General features: G+C 40.2%; 1 protein-coding gene across 1 annotated transcript; it reads left to right on the top strand.

The window, feature by feature from the left end:
- The first annotated feature begins 1,902 nt into the window (after positions 1 to 1,902).
- On the top strand, positions 1,903 to 20,698 carry LOC110534368 (butyrophilin subfamily 2 member A1). The gene is made up of 12 exons (XM_021619206.3): positions 1,903 to 2,196; positions 7,689 to 7,751; positions 8,041 to 8,388; positions 10,139 to 10,303; positions 10,405 to 10,539; positions 16,357 to 16,452; positions 16,757 to 16,801; positions 18,510 to 18,539; positions 18,642 to 18,662; positions 18,960 to 19,016; positions 19,613 to 19,639; positions 19,751 to 20,698. Exons 1-12 carry the CDS (start codon positions 2,154 to 2,156, stop codon positions 20,311 to 20,313), a joined length of 1,593 nt encoding a protein of 530 aa, XP_021474881.3. The 5' UTR covers positions 1,903 to 2,153; the 3' UTR covers positions 20,314 to 20,698.
- Positions 20,699 to 21,841: the final 1,143 nt, after the last annotated feature.

Consider the following 21,841-nt stretch of genomic DNA (forward strand, 5'->3'; position numbering starts at 1 on the left):
CTTTTTAAAATTATTATGCTAATTAGATTTTTGCGATAGCATGGACATCAACCAACGCTAAAGTGTCAAAGCATTACAGCTCTGAAGTTCACAAACAATGTTATTCAAATGAAATTGTATTGGCTCGATTTTTTCAACTGTATGGCAGGGAGAGCTACCATGAGAGCTACTTAAAAAAAATGTTGCGAGCTACATACTTCTCTTCTCTCCCATGCAACGCTTACCCAGGTCCTTAGTGGACAAGATAAATTAGTGCACTGTATTTCCTTTCAATATAACTTGCATGTTGCATGTTCTAACTTCACGTCAATGTTTACGATAAAATACAAGGTTTCCATGTGGTTACTGACCCTTCAACACCACTAACTGTAAGAGAAGAGCTATAAGATCGTCAAGGACAACAACCACCCGAGCCACTGCCTGTTCACCCCGTTACCATCCAGAAGGCGAGGTCAGTACAGGTGCATCAAAGCTGGGACCGAGAGACTGAAAAACAGCTTCTATCTCAAGGCCATCAGACTGATAAACAGCCATCACTAGCACATTAGAGGCTGATGCCTATAGGCATAGCCTAGAAATCACTTTAAGGAATTAAGGAATGGAACAATAGTCACTTTCATAATGTTTACATATGTGGCATTACTCATCTAATATGTATATACTGTATTCTATACTATTCTACTGTATCTTAGTCTGTCCCGCTCTGACATCGCTCGCCCATATGTGTATGGTCTTAATTCATTCCCTCTTAGATTTGTGTGTATTGGGTGTATGTTGCGCACTTTATTAGATATTACTTGTTAGATATTACTGCACTGTCGGAGCTAGAAGGACAAGCATTTTGCTACACCCGCAATAACATCTGCTAATCACGTGTATGTGACCAACAAAATTAGATTTTATTTATTTACAGTAGGAGTGTTTCTAGACTGGACCAGACGCACTCTGTCTATTTATAATTTTACTAGACTTTTACTGATGTGAAAGCATCACTCTTTCTTCCTGTGTTCAGTTCTGGACAACGTGACTCTAGGAAAAACAGAATATGTTGATTGAGTCCTAGGAGATGACGGTGAAAACCTGTCAAATGAGACATACTGTAATTACACATGTATTTTAAATTAGGCCAATACTACAGCTATGACTCTGTATGTATATATTTTTTTAAAGGAGGTTTGACCCCTTTTCATGTTTGTGTATGGCTTTAGTCTGTACAGCGGGAAGGTAGAGATGGATTACAGATAGCAGGGGCATGAGCTTTTGCAGAGTTGCCAAAAACCGGAAATTCTGTTTTTCAGGGGAGAAGAGAGAGCCTGTCACATGACTTCTGCTTTTGGACGTTAAAGGGGAATTTCACTCAAAAACTATATTTTTTCCTTTGTCCACTGTTGATACAGTCCCAACATATTTTGCATGTCAGCAGTCAAGTTGTCAAGATATTGGACTTTTAAGAAGAAGAGTGTCTCCAGCCACATGAACATGACGATGCAACATTTTGTATCAACCGTGGTGTAATGGTTTTCGTAGATGGAAGAAGGTGTGGATCAAAGCACAGCGTGGTACATGTTCATGATTTCATTAACTGAACACTGAAATACAAAACAACAATGTGAATAAACGAAAAAAAATGAAACAGTCCTGTAAGGTGCAGAAAACACTAAACAGAAACACCCACAACCAAAATTGGGAAAACAGGCTACCTAAGTTTGATTCTCAATCAGAGACAACGAATGACACTTGGCACTGATTGAGAAACATACCAGGCCAAACACATAAATACTACATAGAAAAAAGAAGATAGACTACCCACCCCAACTCACGTCCTGACCAAACTAGCACAAAGACATAATAAAGGAACTAAGGTCAGAACGTGACAAGTGGACTAATGAAAAAAAATACCAAGAGTTTTTGAGTGGTATTTCGCTTTAACAAGGAGACACTCCATCTTAACTCCTCCTACACATTTCCTGAAGAGAACCTACCACAAAAGTTTTTTTTTTATAGGGGAATATAATGAGATAAGGAGAGGGAGTGGACATACAGGAGAGAGGAGAAGCTGCTCCATCTTCATTTTTGATTACAAAGTAGAATTAAAATATACTGTGGATATGTCACATTGTCATCTGAGGATTCCATAGCCGAAGATAACTTTGATGTTACAACAGCTGGAAATGGAAGGAGTGATCATGCATTCAGGTAGAAATGAATTTCACTAGATAAACTGCTGCCGTTGTTTGAAGAACGTTGTATCTCCCTTCACTTTCTCTCATCTCCTCCCCTTGTTTAGTTGTATTTAGAAAGATATGCTGCTTTATTGGTTTAAAGATGCACTATGAAGAAATCACTCCTCCATTTCCTGGTTGCTAAAATTCTAACAGTTTTGACAAATTATAATTTATGTAGCAAACAAGCAATTATAGTGTATATAATCATTGTACCATCTAAAAAGCTGTGAATAATCTTTTCCATAACCAAAAATATTGTATTTTCAGCTGTTTGAAATAGCTGCATAGAAATAGCGCACATAGAAGATATATACTGTTTCTAGGCCGTGTATGTCCACTCCCTCTCCTTATCTCATTATATATCCCTATTTCTGTATAGTCATGTGACAGGGCTATGATTTTGTAAACTGCACAGCCCTATTTCCAAATAAAACGCCAACCCTGGCTTAACTGCAGTAACATAATTACGCCATGTGGTGCCGTATCTTGGCTGTCAGTCAAACGCGGCAAAAGTTTAACTAAAGTTTAAGTTAAGGCATTCATTCCAAATGGTTCAATTTAGGTTTGGGAAAGGCTTTAAAAAACACACACACAAAAACAAGTGCCTAGCACTGGGATTGAACACATAAGCCTCGAAGCTCGACTGCAGTTGAAATACCCATCCACCATCCCCATCGCCCTAGCGAGCCGCCAGCTGCTAGAAGGTAATAGGCGCTTACATTGCACCTAGTGAGTGGATGGTATGGCTTCCACATTTCACAAGGTCCAAATAAAATACGATCAAGCTTTATTTATACAGCACATTTCAGACATGGAATGCAATGCAACGTGCTTCACTGGAAAAACAAAAACCAAATTAAAATCAGAATAAAAATGTAAATATTTACTACACAACAGATGCATGACGCGTTCGGAGTTCCATGAACAGAACTCTATTTATTTATTTTTTTTATTTTACCTTTATTTAACCAGGTAGGCAAGTTGAGAACAAGTTCTCATTTACAATTGCGACCTGGCCAAGATAAAGCAAAGCAGTTCGACAGATACAACAACACAGAGTTACACATGGAGTAAAACAAACATACAGTCAATAATAAAGTATAAACAAGTCTATATACAATGTGAGAAGGGAGGTAAAGGCAAAAAAAGGCCTTGGTGGCAAGGTAAATACAATATAGCAAGTAAAACACTGGAATGGTAGTTTTGCAATGGAAGAATGCGCAAAGTAGAAATAAAAATAATGGGGTGCAAAGGAGCAAAATAAATAAATAAATTAAATACAGTTGGGAAAGAGGTAGTTGATAGGGCTAAATTATATGTGGGCTATGTACAGGTGCAGTAATCTGTGAGCTGCTCTGACAGTTGGTGCTTAAAGCTAGTGAGGGAGATAAGTGTTTCCAGTTTCAGAGATTTTTGTAGTTCGTTCCAGTCATTGGCAGCAGAGAACTGGAAAGAGAGGCGGCCAAAGAAAGAATTGGTTTTGGGGGTGACTAGAGAGATATACCTGCTGGAGCGTGTGCTACAGGTGGGAGATGCTATGGTGACCAGCGAGCTGAGATAAGGGGGGACTTTACCTAGCAGGGTCTTGTAGATGACATGGAGCCAGTGGGTTTGATGATGATGATCAGAATACTAAATCTGCATGAACTGTCAAGTCTAGACACGACCTAGAAACCCTAGATCTGTTCTATGTGCGCTATTTCTATGCGTCTCATTCTTAAGATGAGTTTTTTGCCTCTTTTACTTTTGGTTTTGTAAACCAGTCTCAGCCACTTCTCTGTGCCCCTACAAACCTAACGTAGAAAATAAATGCCTGAAACTAGATCATCCACATTCTGGTCTTGATGAGAATTTTTAAAAACTGTCGTGGGAGGTTCTCTTCAGTAAATGTGATGTTAGGAATTAAGACGGAGCGTCTCCTTGTTAAAGGGAAATATCACTCAAAAACTATCTTTTGGTATTTTTTTCCTTTGCAACATTATGCATCGTCATGTTCATGTGGCTGGAGACACTCTTCTTCTTAAAAGGCATATATCTTGACAACTTGACTGCTGACATGCAAAGCATGTTGGGGCTGTATCAAGAGTGGACTAATGAAAAAATATAGTTTTTGAGTGAAATTCCCCTTTTAACGTCCAAAAGCAGAAGTCATGTCACAGGCTCTCTCTTCTCCTCTGAAAACCGGAATTTCCAGTTGTTGGCAACTCTGCAAAGGCTAATGCCTCTGCTATCTGTAATCCATCTCTACCTTCCCGCTGTACAGACTAAAGCCATAAAGAAATATGAAAGGGGGTCAGAACCTCCTTTTAAAAAAAAAAGTCATAGCTGTAGCATTGGCCTACAATCTTCATATTCTGATAGCAGAAGTCGCATGTAAGTGTAAAAACAACCTAGACTTGCTTTCAATGAGAATGACAGACCAAAAACACATTTCTATGTGAATTTGGTCGGGGAGCCCGACAATTATGACATTATGCTTTATAAGACATAGCTGCTTTATTGATGAAAGGTCGTACTATGTGGTTGTTTTACCTAGCTATTTTAAGATGATTGCACTAACTGTAAGTCGCTTTAGCTAAGAGCGTCTCCTAAATGACTAAAATGTAAATGTATTAAAATGTTATATTTTATTGCTTGTCTCCTTAATTAAGTTTTACCAAAGGACTTAGTTCAAATACATTTTTTTGACATTATTATCTACCAAAAAATAATACTAATACAAAAAAATGTACTTCCGACTGTTATAATTAAAATCATTTCTATGGAGGAAACATATATTTCAACAATGGCTGCCATTGTGTATGTTTTTATAGCAGTTATGACAGCAGTCATTAAGTACAGTGCATTTGGATCATATTCAAACCCCATTCTCTTTTTCCACATTTTGTTATTCTAAAACAGATTAATATATTTTTTTCACATAAATCTACACACAATACCCCATAATGCGAAACAAAAACATGTATTTTGACATTTTTGCAAATGTATTAAAAATAAATAACAGAAATACTGTATTTACATAAGTATTCAGACCCTTTGCTATGATAATCCAAATTGAGCTCAGGTGAATCCTGTTTCCATTGATCATCCTTGAGATGTTTTTAGAACTTGATTGGATTGGTAAATTGAATTGATTGGACATGATTTGGAAAGGCACACACATGCATATACAGTGCCTTGCAAAAGTATTCGGCCCCCTTGAACTTTGCGACCTTTTGCCACATTTCAGGCTTCAAACATAAAGATATAAAACTGTATTTTTTTGTGAAGAATCAACAACAAGTGGGACACAATCATGAAGTGGAACGACATTTATTGGATATTGCAAACTTTTTTAACAAATCAAAAACTGAAAAATTGGGCGTGCAAAATTATTCAGCCCCTTTACTTTCAGTGCAGCAAACTCTCTCCAGAAGTTCAGTGAGGATCTCTGAATGATCCAATGTTGACCTAAATGACTAATGATGATAAATACAATCCACCTGTGTGTAATCAAGTCTCCGTATAAATGCACCTGCACTGTGATAGTCTCAGAGGTCCGTTAAAAGCGTAGAGAGCATCATGAAGAACAAGGAACACAAATACAGTTTTATATCTTTATGTTTGAAGCCTGAAATGTGGCAAAAGGTCGCAAAGTCCAAAGGGGCCAAATACTTTCGCAAGGCACTGTATAAGGTCCCACAGATGACAATGCATGTTAGCGCAAAAACCAAGCCATGAGGTCGGAGGGATTGTCCTTAGAGCTCAGAGACAGGGTTGTGTCGAGGCACAGATCTGGTGAATTTTACCAAAACAAAATTGAAGGTCCCCAAGAACACAGTGGCCTCCATCATTATTAAATGGAAGAAGTTTGGACCTACCAAGATTCTTCCTAGAGCTGGCTGCTCCCTTGATCAGGGAGATGGTCATTTTGACCGAGCTCCAGAATTCCTCTGTGGAGATGGGAAAACCTTCCAGAAAGACAAAAGTCTCTGCAGCACTCCACCAACCAGGCCTTTATGGTAGAGTGGCCAGATGGAAGCCACTCCTCAGTAAAAGGCAAATGACAGCCCGCTTGCTAAAATACAAAAGTTGGCCAAAAGGCACCTTAAGGACTCTTAGACCATGAGAAACAAGATTCTTTGGTTTGACAAAACCAAGATGGAACTCTTTGGCCTGAATGCCAAGTCTGGAAAAAACCAGGCACCATCCCTACGGTGAAGCATGGTGGTGGCAGCGTCATGCTGTGGGGATGTTTTCAGCGGCAGGGAGGCTAGTCAGGATCGAGGGAAAGATGAATTGAGCAAAGTACAGAGAGATCATTGATGAAAACCTGCTCCAGCGCACTGGGGACCTCAGACTGGGGGCAAAGGTACACCTTCCAACAGGACAACGACCCTAACCACACAGCCAAGACAATGCCGGGATGGCTTCTGGACATGTATTTGAATGTCCTTGAGTGGCCCAGCCACTTTAGCAAAAATACATTTGCAAAAACTGTTTTGATTTGTTATTATGGCGTATTGTGTGTAGATTGATGAGGGGGAAAAAAACTATCTAATACATTTTCTAGTATGGCTGTAACATAACAAAATGTGGAAAAAGTCAAGGGGTCTGAATACTTTCTGAAAGCACTGTAATTTAACTTGTCGTACGTCTTGATGGGTTCGGATTTCAAAACTTGAAATATTGTTAATCATCAGTTATACTAGAGACATGAGGGGTGCCATAGTCTAGAGTCTACACCAGAAGTTAATGATTATCTGTAGGAGGAATGTACGTATATGGTGGATGCAATTAAGCTTGGAATGTGCTGAGTGCAGGGAAAACGATCACATGTTGGCAGGCACTGATAAGAGTGGATGGAGAGTTGTGATTAGATTAGTGAGGAAAGGGGCCGAGGTCAGGTCAGGGCACATTAAGGGAGAAGGTACAGTTTATTGCCCGTATCACTTAAGGTCCTGCCCATCAATAAAGATGTAATGTTTAGAGAGAAGGGGGAGACTCCACCAAATTTGAGGTATATATATTACCACTGTTGGAAATATGCTTTTGTCTGTTCAGTTGTTCGATCCTTTGGGTGAATCAACTTGGTTGGATCTTTTATAGAGTCCGTCAATTTCTTACTCTGATATTTAGAACCTAACAGTCTCATGGTCCAACGTTCAGTATAACACAGTCTATTTGTTCAATGGTTCCTGCACATTGACTGTATGACCTAATGGTTTTAGCTTTGAGACAGAACGTGAAATTTGATCAAATGACCAGGGTCATATTCAGGAGGGTGCAACGAACTGAACATTGCAGAACGAAATTCCACTATACTCTACCAAGAGGCATGTCTGTTTTACTCAATATATTTTTTTATCTGAACATACCAGTGTTGTACCCTACTACTGTTGATGCAATAGATTCACCTTTTTATAGTAACTGCAGTTATGGTGATATTGTCATCAATAGGATGTCCTCTATCTTTAAACACAGGTGTGTGGCTGAGGTTGATGACACTGACAGCTCTGACAGTTCTCATGGCAGCTCAAAGACCTGGTGAGCATGTCAACTTTCTGCGAGTTGCAAAAACATTGATTTCTTCCATATAACTGTCTTAGCTTTTTTAATTAACACTTATGAATGCCCTCTTCATAATACATTATAAACACATGTAAGACTTATGAGCTATACTTAATGCAATCCAACTGCTCGTCTAAATCTATAACAACATTCATAGAGGATTAAGACCAGGCGGTATAGTTCCTTATGAAGCAACATGTTGTAATGCCCTATATAAATGGCTAACACCCTCTTACAAGAACTCTACATCTCACTCTTTTCCCAGAGGTTTTCACTTTGATGGTTCATCATGGTCTGATCTTGACCGCATTGAACTCCTCAGTCTCTCTACCTTGTGAACTCTCACCTCTCTTCAATGCTGAGCCATTGGAGGTGCGCTGGTACCGGTCCGGTGACTTCGACAAACCTGCCTTGTTGTACAGAGATCACAAGATCCAGGAGACCCCTGTGGACCCCCGGTACAAGGGCAGGGTGTCTCTAACTGGGGGGCTGGACAGAGGGAATGTGTCCCTGACACTGGAGAGGGTCACACTGGCAGACGGGGGGGAGTATGTGTGCAGTGTCAGCGACGCACAGTGGTATGAAAAAGCCAGTGTCTTCCTCACAGTAAAGGGTAAGGGACTGAAGACCGCACTCCACTTGTGTAGACAATGTGGAATGGGTAGCTACAGTGCCTTCAGACAGCATGACTTTTTGCACATTTTGTTGTGTAACAGTCTGAATTTTAAATGGTTTAAATGTAGATTTTGTGTCACTGATCTACACACAATAACCCATAATGTCAAAGTGGAATTATGTTTTTAGAAATGTTTACAAAATAATTAAAAAATGAAAAGCTCAAATGTCTTGAGTCAATAAGTATTCAACCTTTTTGTCATGGCAAGCCTAAATAAGTGTGCGATAATAATAGTGTTTAACTTGATTTTTGAACCACCACCCCATCTCTGTAAGTCTTTTCTAACTCAGTTGCCGGAAAGGAAGGAAACCGCTCAGGGATTTCATGAGGCTAATGGTGACAGAGTTCAATGGCTGTGAAAGGAGATAACTGAGGATGGATCAGCAACATTGTAGATGATCCACAATATGACAGAGTGAAAAGAAGGAAGTCTGTACATAATACAAATATTCCAAAACATGCATCCTGTTTGCAATAAGGCACTAAAGTAACACTGCAAGAAATGTGGCAAAGAAATTAACTTTTTGTCCTGAATATAAAGTGTTATATTTTGGGCATATCCAACAACACTGAGCACCACTCTTCATATTTGCAAGCATGGTGGTGGCTGTGTCATGTTATGTTTATGCTTGTCATTTTTTGGGATAAAAATAAACAGAATAGAGCTAAGCACAGGCAAAGTCCTAGAGCAATATTTGGTTTAGTCTGCTTTCTAACAGACTGGGAGACAAATCCACCTTACAGCAGGACAATTACCTAAAACACAAGGCCAAATGTACATTTGAATGTTCTTGAATGGTCTAGTTACAGTTTTGACTTAAATTGGCTAGAAAATCTATTGCAAGACTTGAAAATGGCTGTCTAGCAATGACCAACAACCAACTTGACAGAGCTTGAAGAATTTTTTAAAATAATAATTGTCAAATATTGTACAATCCAGGTGTGCAAAGCTCTTGGAGGCTTACCCAGAAAGTCTCACAGCTTTAATTGCTGCAAAAGGTGATTCTAGCATGTATTGACTCGGGGGATTGAATACTTATCTAATCAAGATATTAGTGTTTTATTTTCCATAAGAAAAATATATAAGAATCTTTCTTCCACTAACATTACAGAGAATTTTGTGCAGATCGCTGACAAAAAATGACAATGAAATAGATTTAAATCGCACTTTGTAACAACTAAATGTGTAAAAAGTCCAGGGCTGTTAATGCTTTCTGAAGGCTCTGTATTTAGCTGTATGTGAGGGACAGACAGAACAGTTGCACTGCAATTACACTGTAATATTGGTAGCCTAGTGGTTAGAGCGTTGGGTCAGTAACCAAAAGGTTGCTAGATCAAATCCCTGAGATGCTAGTTAAACCCCTGTTCCTAGGCTGTCATTGTAAATAAGAATTTGTTCTTAAATGGCTTGCCTGGTTAATTAAATATTCTGGATATTGTAACTTATTTTAAAGGAATAGTTTAAAAAATTACATTGGTTTCCTTACTCTGTAAGCAGTATATGGACACGTGGCGGTCTAACATTGCTCACAGGGTAAGGAAACCAATATGCTATTTTGTCATTTGGGTGAACTCTCCCTTTGAAATGTACAGAGAAAGTGGCAACTCTTTATGCAGGTTTACAATTAAATACATTCTCACAATCATTGTCTTCTTGGTTGTACTTTGCTCCACCTCTGTCTATTAGTACTAGGTGGTACCCCGGTGGTCTCTGTTGCTGAAGCAAGGGGAGGAGGAGGTCGGGTGAACATTACCTGTTCATCAGAGGGCTGGTCACCATATCCTACACTCACCTGGAGAAACAAAGAGGGGACAGAGATCAGAAATGGACGAGAAGTACTGAACACTCCAGGTTATTGTATACACTTTTTTGGAACATTACTGCAACTATGTACAGCTGTGTGTGTCTGTCTGTCAGTAAGTGTGTATATCCCCTTTTCCTCTCTGTAACAGATCCTCAGGGCTTGGTGAGAATCAGTAGTTGGATGCTGTCTTCTCCCTCAGACACCGATTGGCTCTCCTGTACAGTCTCTCTGTCTGAGGAGGAGAAGAAGGAGAGTAGAATCCTGCCCAGAGCTCCAACGGAGGGTGAGAATCTCAGAAATCTTAAACGGTATCTTATCATTTAATATTTGAGTCAAAGTAACAATAAGTTCATTATACCCACAAACCAGTCAACACAACTTGGACCTGTTGTGAAATGGACCTTGGGCTTTCCTAAACGGGCCCCTATCTGAATAAATTAGTTCTTAAAAGATAAAGTGGACCACCAGACCCAAGGACCATCAGACCCAAGGACCACCAGACCCAAGGACCACCAGACCCAAGGACCATCAGACCCAAGGACCACCAGACCCAAGGACCACCAGACCCAAGGACAACCAGACCCGGTCCGATTCAATCCGAGGGAAGCAGCAAAAAAAGCACAAAAAAAAATAATTATTAACTGGAGCTGTTCAGGCGCGATGGAGAGAGAAACGGAGCCGCTCTAGCAGGTGGAGGGACTGTGCTGTGTGTGCAGTGTGAGTGTGTGAGTGAGTGAGTGAGTGTGTGAGTGTGTGAGTGAGTGAGTGAGTGAGTGAGTGAGTGATGCCGGGTGTAGGCAGGGAGAGAGAAAGAAACAGCTACAAAGCCGACTCGCACAAGATAGAATACAGTAACTTCTTGCTGCCACAGATCTTGGTAACTGTAACCTTTCCTTCTCGTTTACCTTTTAATTCCTTCATTTTAATTCCAACTTCCATTGATTCACAGGTAACTGACAAAATAAAGAAAACTCTTGAGTAAATGAGAGATACAAAGTATATTGAAAGCAGGTGCTTCCACGTGTGGTTCCTGAGGTAATTAGAGTTGATTGACTCAACTTAATAAAACATCCCCTTCAAAATCGGTCTGTTTAAGCTAGAGAGATCCGTTTTTTGGGGGGATGGGTAGCGTCTCAATCCCCCACGTCCACATATATGGTGGAAAGTGGCAGAGCTCCTGCGTTGTTTGTCAGACCAGGAAACACCCTGAAATTCCGGCTTCTCATGAAAACGTCTGTAGTGTTTGAATGGTTTGGCCTACAAACTAATACTCCGTGGAAAGATGAGACTCTCACGAACAGGATGTTGTTCTCCGTCTTGCTCAACGACTCCCACAAGCCCCACGGGACTTGTCTGAAGACGGTACCATCAATGTGCCGACTTCTGCATATAGCGTTCTAACCGTTTGTGCTACAAACTAAGATGACCACTCTATGGAAAGATGAGGCTCTCACAAACGCAATGATGTTCTCAGTTTGTACGACACCCACAAGTGTCACGGGACTCATCTGAAGGTAAGTAGTTTTGTGGCAATAAAAATAAAAGTGGTTAAGTAAAGGATAAACGCCACTGTTGTGTACATTACTTTGGAAATAATGGACAGAGGCGTTTATCCTGCTTATACCACAGTTTGCCAGAGAAAACCATATGAAAACAAACATTTAGCAGTATAAATACTTTTTTGTTGTTGGTTTTTTTTATAAGCAAATTCATACTTTCTGATCTTTTGGTTGGTAGAGACGCAACCTAGTCGTTCGTTCGATTAGTTTGATATTTAGGGACGCAACCCAGTTTGTTCTTCTATGTTCCATTGCCATGCTAGTAAAACGCTAGTAAAACTAAATGCATGCTCTTCAACCAATCGCTGCCCGTACCCGCCCGCCTAGCATCACTACTCTGGACGGTTCTGACTTAGAATATGTGGACAACTATAAATACCTAGGTGCCTGGCTAGACTGTAAACTCTCATATTAAGCATCTCCAATCCAAAATTAAATCTAGAATCGGCTTCCTATTTCGCAACAAAGCCTCCTTTACTCATGCTGCCAAACATACCCTCGTAAAACTGACTATCCTTCCAATTCTTGACTTTGCCGATGTAATTTACAAAATAGCTGTCACGTTCTGACCTTAGTTGTTTTGTTATGTCTTTGTTTTAGTGTGGTCAGGGCGTGAGTTGGGTGGGTTGTCTATGTTCCTTTTTCTATGATTTGGGATTTCTGTGTTTGACCTGGTATGGTTCTCAATCACAGCTGTCATTCGTTGTCCCTGATTGAGAACCATACTTAGGTAGCCTGGTTTCACTTGAGTTGTGGGTGATTATTTTCCGTGTAAGTTTTTCGGTTCTGTTATGTCACGTTGTCGTTTATTGTTTTGTTCAGTGTTCATTATACTTATTAAACAATATGGACACTTACCACGCTGTGCATTGGTCCTCCAATCCTTCCTACTACTCCTCCTCATCATTAGTCCTCCTCGTCAGGAGGAAGACAACCGTTACAGAATCACCCACCACCAAAGGACCAAACAGCGTGGTAACGGGAAGCAGCAGCGATCTCCAGATTCCTGGACATGGGAGGAGATCCTGGATGGCAAGGGACCCTGGGTACAGCCGGGAGAGTATCGCCGCCCCAAGGCAGAGCTGGAGGCAGCGAAAGCCGAGAGGCAGTGGTATGAGGAGGCAGCATGGCGAGCGGTTGGAAGCCCGAGAGGCAGTATGGGGGGGAACACGGGGAATGTGGCTAAGTTAGGTAGGAGACCTGAGCCAACTCCCTGTGCTTACCGTGGAGAGAGGGGGACCGGACAGGCACCGTGTTATGCGGTGAGGCGCACGGTGTCCCCAGTGCGCAGGCATAGCCCGGTGCGGTACATAGCAGCGCCTCGTATTGGCTGGGCTAGAGTGGGCATCGAGCCAGATGCCATGAAGCCGGCTCAGCGCATCTGGTCTCCAGTGCGTCTCCTCGGGCCGGGGTACATGGCACCAGCCCTACGCATGGTGTCGCCGGTTCGCCAGCACAGCCCAGTGCGGGCTATTCCACCTCGCCGCACTGGCCTGGCTACGGGGAGCATTCAGCCAGGTAGGGTTGGGCAGGCTCGGGGCTCCTCGTCAGAGGAGGAGGAAGACAACCGTTACAATAGCCTCCAACACTCTACTCAGCAAATTGGATGCAGTCTATCACAGTGCCATCCGTTTTGTCACCAAAGCCCCATATACTACCCATCATTGCGACCTGTATGCTCTCGTTGGCTGGTCCTCGCTACATATTTGCCGCCAAACCCACTGGCTCTAGGTCATCTATAGGTATTTGCTTGGTAAAGCTCTGTCTTATCTCAGCTCACCGGTCACCATAGCAACACCCACCCGTAGCCAGCAGGAATATTTCACTGGTCATCCCCAAAGCCAACACCTCCTTTGGCCACCTTTCCTTCCAGTTCTCTGCTGCCAATGACTGGATGAAATTGCAAAAAAAAATCACTGAAGTTGGAGACTGATATCTCCCTCACTAACTTCAAGCATCAGCTGTCAGAGCAGCTTACCGATCGCTGTAGCTGTACACAGCCCATCTGTGAATAGCCAATCCAAACCAACTACCTACCTCATCCCCATGTTTGTTTGTTTTCTGCTCTTTTGCACACCAGTATTTCTACTTGCACATCCTCATCTGCACATCACTCCAGTGTTAATTGCTAAATTGTAATTACTTCTCCACTATGACCTATTTGTTGCCTTACCTCCTTACTTCATTTGCACTCACTGTATACAGATTTTCTGTTGTGTTATTGACTGTACGTTTGTTTATCCCATGTTGTTGTTTTTGTCGCACTGCTTTGCTTTATCATGCCCAGGTCGCAGTTGTAAATGAGAACTTGTTCTCAACTGGTCTACCTGGTTAAATTAAGGTGAAATATATATATATATTTTTAAATACTCAGTGACAACGTTCTTATACCTTATTTACTGCTACCTCTGCAGCCAGAATAACAGCAAAATGTATTCTGTCTCGTTTGTTTAAGCTGTTTATCCCGGCCAAACTGTTCACAGTTGCCAAAGAAAACAATACTATGAGCACACATTTACAGGTAGAAATACAGTTTTCTCATTGATATTTTCATTTATATAAGAACATTCCTACTTTCTGATCTTTTATTTGCTAAAGACACAACCCAGCCATTTGTTCGATTAGTTTGATATTTATGGATGAGACCCAGTCGCTTGCTTGCTAGCTAGCTAGCGGCTACGGCTAACACAGTTACAACCTCAGCAGACAGAATAAAAGTAGCTGTTTTCTATTAACGTTCATTTGGATACATCCGTAACAATGAGCTGATAATGCCCTATTTTGCCTGGCATATCTAGAAAAGTTTGCCTTCTTGTCAGGACACTTGACACTGTTCATTACAAGGAGATCACATTGCACATCAAGCATTAGTTTAGAAGCTAGCTAAATAGGTTGTTGCTAGCAAGCCTGCCAATATGACAACCAAATAAAAAAATATCAGTTGCTGAAAACACCTGGTCAAACTAGCAACGACGGAGGATTTGACATCATAGCACCACTTGCGTCATGACTGCAACAGTAGCCAGTACCAGAGAAATTCATGGTCATCACTCACCATGTTAGGTCATCAGATGCTCCAAAAAAATATGTCTCTGCAAAAACAAATTAGTGCTAGCTAGCTACATTTTTTTCCCTCGTTGGACATGCATTTACAATGTATCCAATTTTGGTTTGTGTGGTTGTTGGTTTAGCTTTCGGTAACTTTGTAGCAAGTAGGGTATGCATGTGTAGGCGCTTATTGCGTCATGATTGCAAGGTGTCCCTATATCTTTCCCTACTGTCCCGCTATCTGGTATAAATATACATTCTAGAATGCTCTTCTAGCCAATCAGGAACAAATATTCAACAATGCTCAACAATGCTCTGTTTCATATATGTCCTAGATATAGTACATGTCTATAGTAATAAATGGCAAGTTCAATATTTTATCAAATCTTTATTTTTTATTTTTTGCTACCTAAAGGGTCTAAAATAAAAAAATAAAATAGCTAAATGATCCATGGTATGACCACTTTTATGGTATGACCATGTTAGATCTCAAAGATACAATTGTGAACCCACGACCCACATGTATCACATAAAATGTATATGCCATATCTCACAATTGATTGGACTTCCCGAATTTAGTATTTTCACTGTGACAGAACATACATTTTTTTTTGTAGATTTGTGTCATTCCACATAGTTCTTTGAAAGCGGTGCAGTGAGTGGGGGGCTGCATAACCCTGTGACATAGCGTTCGCTCTAGCTCTACCTTGCTGAGTGAGAGAGGTCCGCACTTTGACAGACAGTCCAACAACAAGGGTTTAGGAACTTAGACAAATTTTTTAAATTGGATGTTTATTTATTTTTTTTACCTTTATTTAACTAGGCAAGTCAGTTAAGAACAAATTCTTATTTTCAATGACGGCCTAGGAACAGTGGGTTAACTGCCTGTTCAGGGGCAGAACGACAGTTGTACCTTGTCAGCTCGGGGGATTGAACTTGCAACCTTCCGGTTACTAGTCCAACGCTCTAACCACTTGGCTAGCCTGCCGCCCCGGTGATGCCACTAGGCATAGGCTAGCCTGCCGCCCCGGTGATGTAATTCCCCTTTAAGACACTTTATGTCAGTGTTTTCTTTATTTTTGCAGCTACCTGTATATCCTAACTTGCTTGCCACACAGGGAGACTACTTTTACTATAGTGTTGCTTTGATGTCTTGCGATTGGCCGGAAACAACAGCAAGTTTCACGCACCACTTTGGTGAAAAGCAAGAGCAGCAGCATAAATTGTACAATTTTCACTCTCTCTCCACAGCACCAGTCGCATTCGGGTCTGTACGGGTCCTTACGGGCAAATTGGTTATAATTACAAATACCCAAGACCCATGACAATTAGGTCCAACCTGGCTTTTCGGGTACAGGTGAAACGGTGAAGTCCTCTGATATGTTGTCTTGAGTTACTGTATCTACCGAAAGACAACATCATAAACCTGGGAAATAAGACTCTTTTTTTTTTTAAAGTAATATTTTAAGTGGTTTGATAAATTCTTTGTACAGGACATTGGGGTCTTGGAGCCTTCATCACGACTCTGATTATTTTACTGCCAGTTGTCTCTACTGTTATTGGGCTCTTCATCTGGATCAAAAAAACTGGTATGTCAACAAGCTAACGCAAATTAATTTAAATGTGAACAGCATGTGACCTATCATTAGTAGAACTGATCTTCATAGTGTGGCTAGACTATTCTACTCCACAAACATATATACTGTACATATTTACATTGTGTTTATATGTAATGTTGTCAATGCTTAAAGTGTATGCCTTTCATTCAACACATTGTTGCATACATTTTTTTCAAGTACTACTGCATTGATTGATCACTCACACCCATCCCTATCATTTACAATGGGTTATGTGGTTTTACATTGACAATATCTACTTCTCTTCCTCCTGCAGGGTTTGTCAGAGTCTCAAGATTGAAGAAAATGGCAAATGGAAACGGTATTAAGCATTGTCTAATCATTTTGTTTTATATAAAAGTTCAGTTCCAAAGATTTCCAAAACTCTATCGCAAGTAAGGTGCATTTGCGTTTGGACAAGAGTGTTGGGAATAACCAAGAGCGTCGGGACCTTTGTTTAACTAAGCAAATCAGTTAAGAAAGAATTCTTATTTACAATGACGATCTACCAAAAGGCAAAAAGGCCTCCTGCGGGACGGTCATGCATAGACGTCAATTCGAAATGAAGTTAGGCGTTAGGAATTGCACCTTAATATAATATTAGGTTTGATGATGACATTGAAAAACCTCACTGATACAATACATTAAAAAAAAGTAATATTGTATGACCTAGCTACCTATATTAATATTACTGTCATTGCATTTCGGATAAAACAGTCTACAGAGAGGCCAGAATTTACTTCTATAGTTTTTCAAGACTATTTTGTGTATTTCAATATTGTGTTATAACATGATTTTTTTTTAAACATATTTGATTACTTAACTTTTATGTTTTAATTTAATCGAGAAAGCCACTTTTGTCGGATGTACATTATTTAATTGTTTTACTGATATTTTATTTAACATTTCAAAGGTTGAATGAGCATTTTACACGTTTTGTACTGAAGATGAGGTGTTTGTTGATTATTTTATGTGAACATTATATTGAATATTTATTTTGTGTATACACTCCCTCTGTATTTATTTGGACAGTGAAGCTAAATTTGGCTCTATGCTACAGGATTTTGAATTTGAGATCAAATATTTCACATGAGGTGACAGTATACAGCGACACCTTTTATTTGAGGGTATTTTCATGAATATCTGTTGTACTGTTTAGAAATGAAAATACTTTATGTATCTAGTCCACCCATTTGAAGAAGTCATAAATATTTGGACAAATAAATTATAGTGTATTAAAGTGTTGAACGGTGTTTTCTCCGACACACATTGGTGCAGCTGGCTTCCGGGTTGAGGGGGCGGTTAGGAAGCGCGGTTTGGCAGGTCATGTTTCGGAGAGCCCGACTTTCGCCTCTCCCGAGCTCGTTGGGGAGTTGCAGCGTTGAGACAAGATCGTAATCACGAAATTGGGGAGAAAAAGGGTGTAAAATATATATATATTTTTTTTTAAATGTAAAAGTAACATCTATTCTTATTTACAATAAAAGTGACTCCAAAATGACACCGTAGATTATTCTTCAAATGGAGGGACTAGATACAAAGTTCTTTAATATCTAAACGGTAAAACAGATACTTATGAAAATTAAATGTAATATTTGATCTCCAATCCAAAATGCTGGCATATAGAGACAACATTAACATTAAACAATGTAGCTATACTAAATAGAGGAGAGTGTATCTATATTATCTATTTATATTTAAATCTTATTTGATTAGAAATTGAAAAAAAAAAAATTCAATAAAACTCAGTAAGGTAAGGTGGTGTTCAGTAAGGTGGTGTTCAAATGAAAGATTGATTTTCTATTTTCAAAACGTTGTTTCTTTAGTATGGCACACAACTTCTAACACATCTCCAGATGAAGGAGATCAAATTCAAGTGTTACTCTTCTATTAACTAAATTAGTAATTTGTCAAGCGTTGAACATACTGTCCAGCTCGATAGATTAATATGGTTAATTATATGGTGTCAATAATCTATATGTCAACAATATTGTATGACCTGTAGTGATATTAGTGTCAATCTATTTCAGATAAAACAGAGTCTACTGAGAGGCCTGAAGGTATTACATCTATCTTTTTTCAAGACTACTTTGTGAATTTCTACACATTATATGATTTTCTATATATTTGGTATCTTACTTTTAACCGTTTTCATTTAATAGAAGAAACAGCTCTTGCCGGAGGTAAATCTGAACATTTCATTTAGCATTGCAAAAGCAACTTTACTGAGCATTTTGTGTTTTGTATAGAATATTATGTATTTATGTGTGTTGTTGATTATTTAATGTATATATCTACATTTGCTATGAAATACGTGTCTCATTTAATCAGAAATTGACAAGCGTCAATTTACGGGTATAGGAAATCAAATTCAAGCATCAAGCTAGTCATTTATCATCCATTGAACAGATAAATATGGTTGATTATTTGATGCATCGACAATCAACTTTTTGTCAATACTAATATGTTCATTTGTGCAGAATGTGGAACGCAAACTGCCAAGGAAACAACTACACAGAGGGAATGTGTCCCGAAAGGTACATTTTGTCATGTATTGTCATGTTGTGTCTCTGTCCTTTCCTTTCACCCTGTCTCCCTCTGCTGGTCGTATTAGGTTACCTTTTCTCCCCCGCTTTCCCCCAGCTGTTCCTTGTCTCCTCTGACTACCTCATCCACCCCTTTTCCCACCTGTTCCCTTTTTCCCTCTGATTAGGTCCCTATATCTCTCTCTGTTTCTGCTCCTGTCTTTGTCGGATTCTTGTTTGTTGTGTTTCATGCCTGAACCAGACTATCGTCATGTTTGCTGTAACCTTGTCCTGTCCTGTCGGAATCTGCCGGTCTATCTGAGCCTACCTATGTTTGGTTATTAAAGAAGCTCTGTTTAAGTTAATTCGCTTTTGGGTCCTCATTCACTCACCGTAACACATTTACATTGACATACGTTTTTATTATTTAACATTTTCTCCTACGTTTTTAAAACTTAGTTAACCCACAAACACAGTCATTCCCAGGTTTATTCACATTCATTGAACAACACCCATTAAAAAAAGTGGTGCAACCCAATATTTATTTTCTGTTGATAAGCTTAGTGGTTAGAAAATGTCTCTGATTTTGATTTGTTAATCATTTGCAGAATGGGGTGAAGTAAAAAGATTCAAAGGTAGGACATAAAAACATCAAACATAATATTATTACGTGGCTGTACCTACTACATCCATCTCAGCAACCACGTGACTGAATAAATTCACAAAATATTTTTTCCTTTTCTTAGTGGACATCACTCTGGACCCAAAGCCTGGTCATCCGTACCTACAAGTGTCGACAAATCGAAAGAAGGTCTACTCTAAGACATCAAAAGAACCTCATGTTTCCACAGCCCCTCATGTCCTTAGTGAGGACAAATTCAGCTTCGGACAGATATACTGGGAAGTGGTGGTGAGGAATGTTGGAATTTTCAATTCATTTCGAGAGAAACAGTCATGGTACGTCGGGGTAGCCACAGACACAGCCACTCTGACAACTGGTGTTGTACCTTTAACCCCACAGAATGGTTTCTGGGTTTTTACATTTAACAAAGAAAAAGGGTATTGTGTCTCTGATGACCCTCAAATGCCAGTATCTGGAAATGAAAGCCCTTCAGTGTTGAGTGACATGTCAGCAGACATTCTTACAACACTGGGAGTGTTCTTAGATTGTGACAGACAGATGCTTTCCTTTTATGATGCTGAATCGAAGGTACATCTTTACAGTTTGTTTAACGTTGTGTCATCTAACACATTCTTCGCTGTATTCAGCCCTGGGTTACGTGACACCTGTCCCTTAACAGTTAAATGACTCTGGATGACAAAGTGTTATGGAATAGGCCAGGTAGTTTAGTTCTTAGGAACACAATTATACACTACACTACCACTTCGACATTTCATCCCCAGGTAGCAGCAACAGAGGCAGGTGCTGTCCTCTGCCAAGAAGTCTTGAACAGGTGTGGGCAATCGGGTGTGGCAGCTTGTAGCGCCGTGAGGCTGTTGTAGTTTGGTGGCCATGTGGGCTTTCGGTTTGGTTTTAAATCTTCAGTTTTTGGGAAGACATTTTTCTGTCCTTTTTCTATATACAATTATTTGTTGATCACAGTGGCGACACGTCATTCAGGGCAGGTGGAGCATTTTACAAACAATGTAAAAAAAAGTTTCAATGAGTTAATAAAGCTGCATACAAACATGCATACAATCTCTTTATTGCTTTCTTGAGTAAGGCAGCTCCAACATGCAGATGTTTCAGCCTAACTCAGTGCTTTCTGCGGTGGTGGGGCAGCCGGTGGACAATACGGAGCGTAAGGGTTGATAATGTTCTCTAGTTGCGCCGTGATTGGCTCAGTGTTCTGTCACTCATGGGGATGCTACATCACCGCAAAATCTACAGGGAGAAATTGAAAATTCAAGCCCCTTGGGTACTGCCATAGACTTACATTAGAAGTGCCCATCCAAGAAGGCTCAAGGTCATTGGCCAAATCACATTATATCTACCGTAGCTATGATTGGACTGATTTTATCAACATCATACTTTCACAATCTTAGCGAGCAAACTAGACAAGCGGTCATCCTCATGAATCAAGTCGACAATCTACTGGGAAATACTTTTGAATCCTTGTCATATGAAGATAAATTATAGAGAAAACGTATCGGTGCTCATTGGCCATTGGACATAAACATTACACAAAGAGTTGTAAATCGGAAATTTAACAAAGAGTGCTGAGGTGCCACTGCAGCTTTGGGCTCAATCCCAGGCTGTGTCACAGCCGGCCGTGACTGGGAGACACATGGGACGGCGCAAAATTGGCCCAGCGTCATCCGGGTTAGGGGAGGGTTTGGCCGCCCGGGATTTCCTTGTCTAATCATACTCTTGTGTTTCCTCCGACACATTGGTGTGGCTGGCTTCCGTGTTACGCGAGCAGTATGTCAAGAACCAGTGTGTCTTGGCTCTCGACCTACGCCGATTCCGCAGGGGAGATTTAGCGATGAGACAAGATCATACTGTAACTTCTGGCCCATGGCGTTGCATGTGAATGTCACATCCTTCTTCAGTCTTTTCGTCAGACCTTCAAACCGTTTCTTGGCGATTCTATAGTTGTCTTGGAGTGCTGGCATTTCTCGTTTCCATGACAACTTCACGAGATATCGTTGAAGGTGGTTGTTTTCTCGAACCTCTGTAGAGCCTCGTTTTCATCTGGGTTCTGTTTTCTTGCTTATAATACCCAGAGACTCAAGCTCCCAGAATGCATGCAGTTGTTTGGAGACTCGTGTGTCTTCATCAAGTGGGATGAACATGCATGTTGCCTCGGCGACACTTGACATGGACACTGGTTCCT

Source organism: Oncorhynchus mykiss, chromosome 10, assembly GCF_057628025.1.
Source record: "Oncorhynchus mykiss isolate SJ-2025 chromosome 10, ASM5762802v1, whole genome shotgun sequence".
Lineage (NCBI taxonomy): Eukaryota > Metazoa > Chordata > Actinopteri > Salmoniformes > Salmonidae > Oncorhynchus > Oncorhynchus mykiss.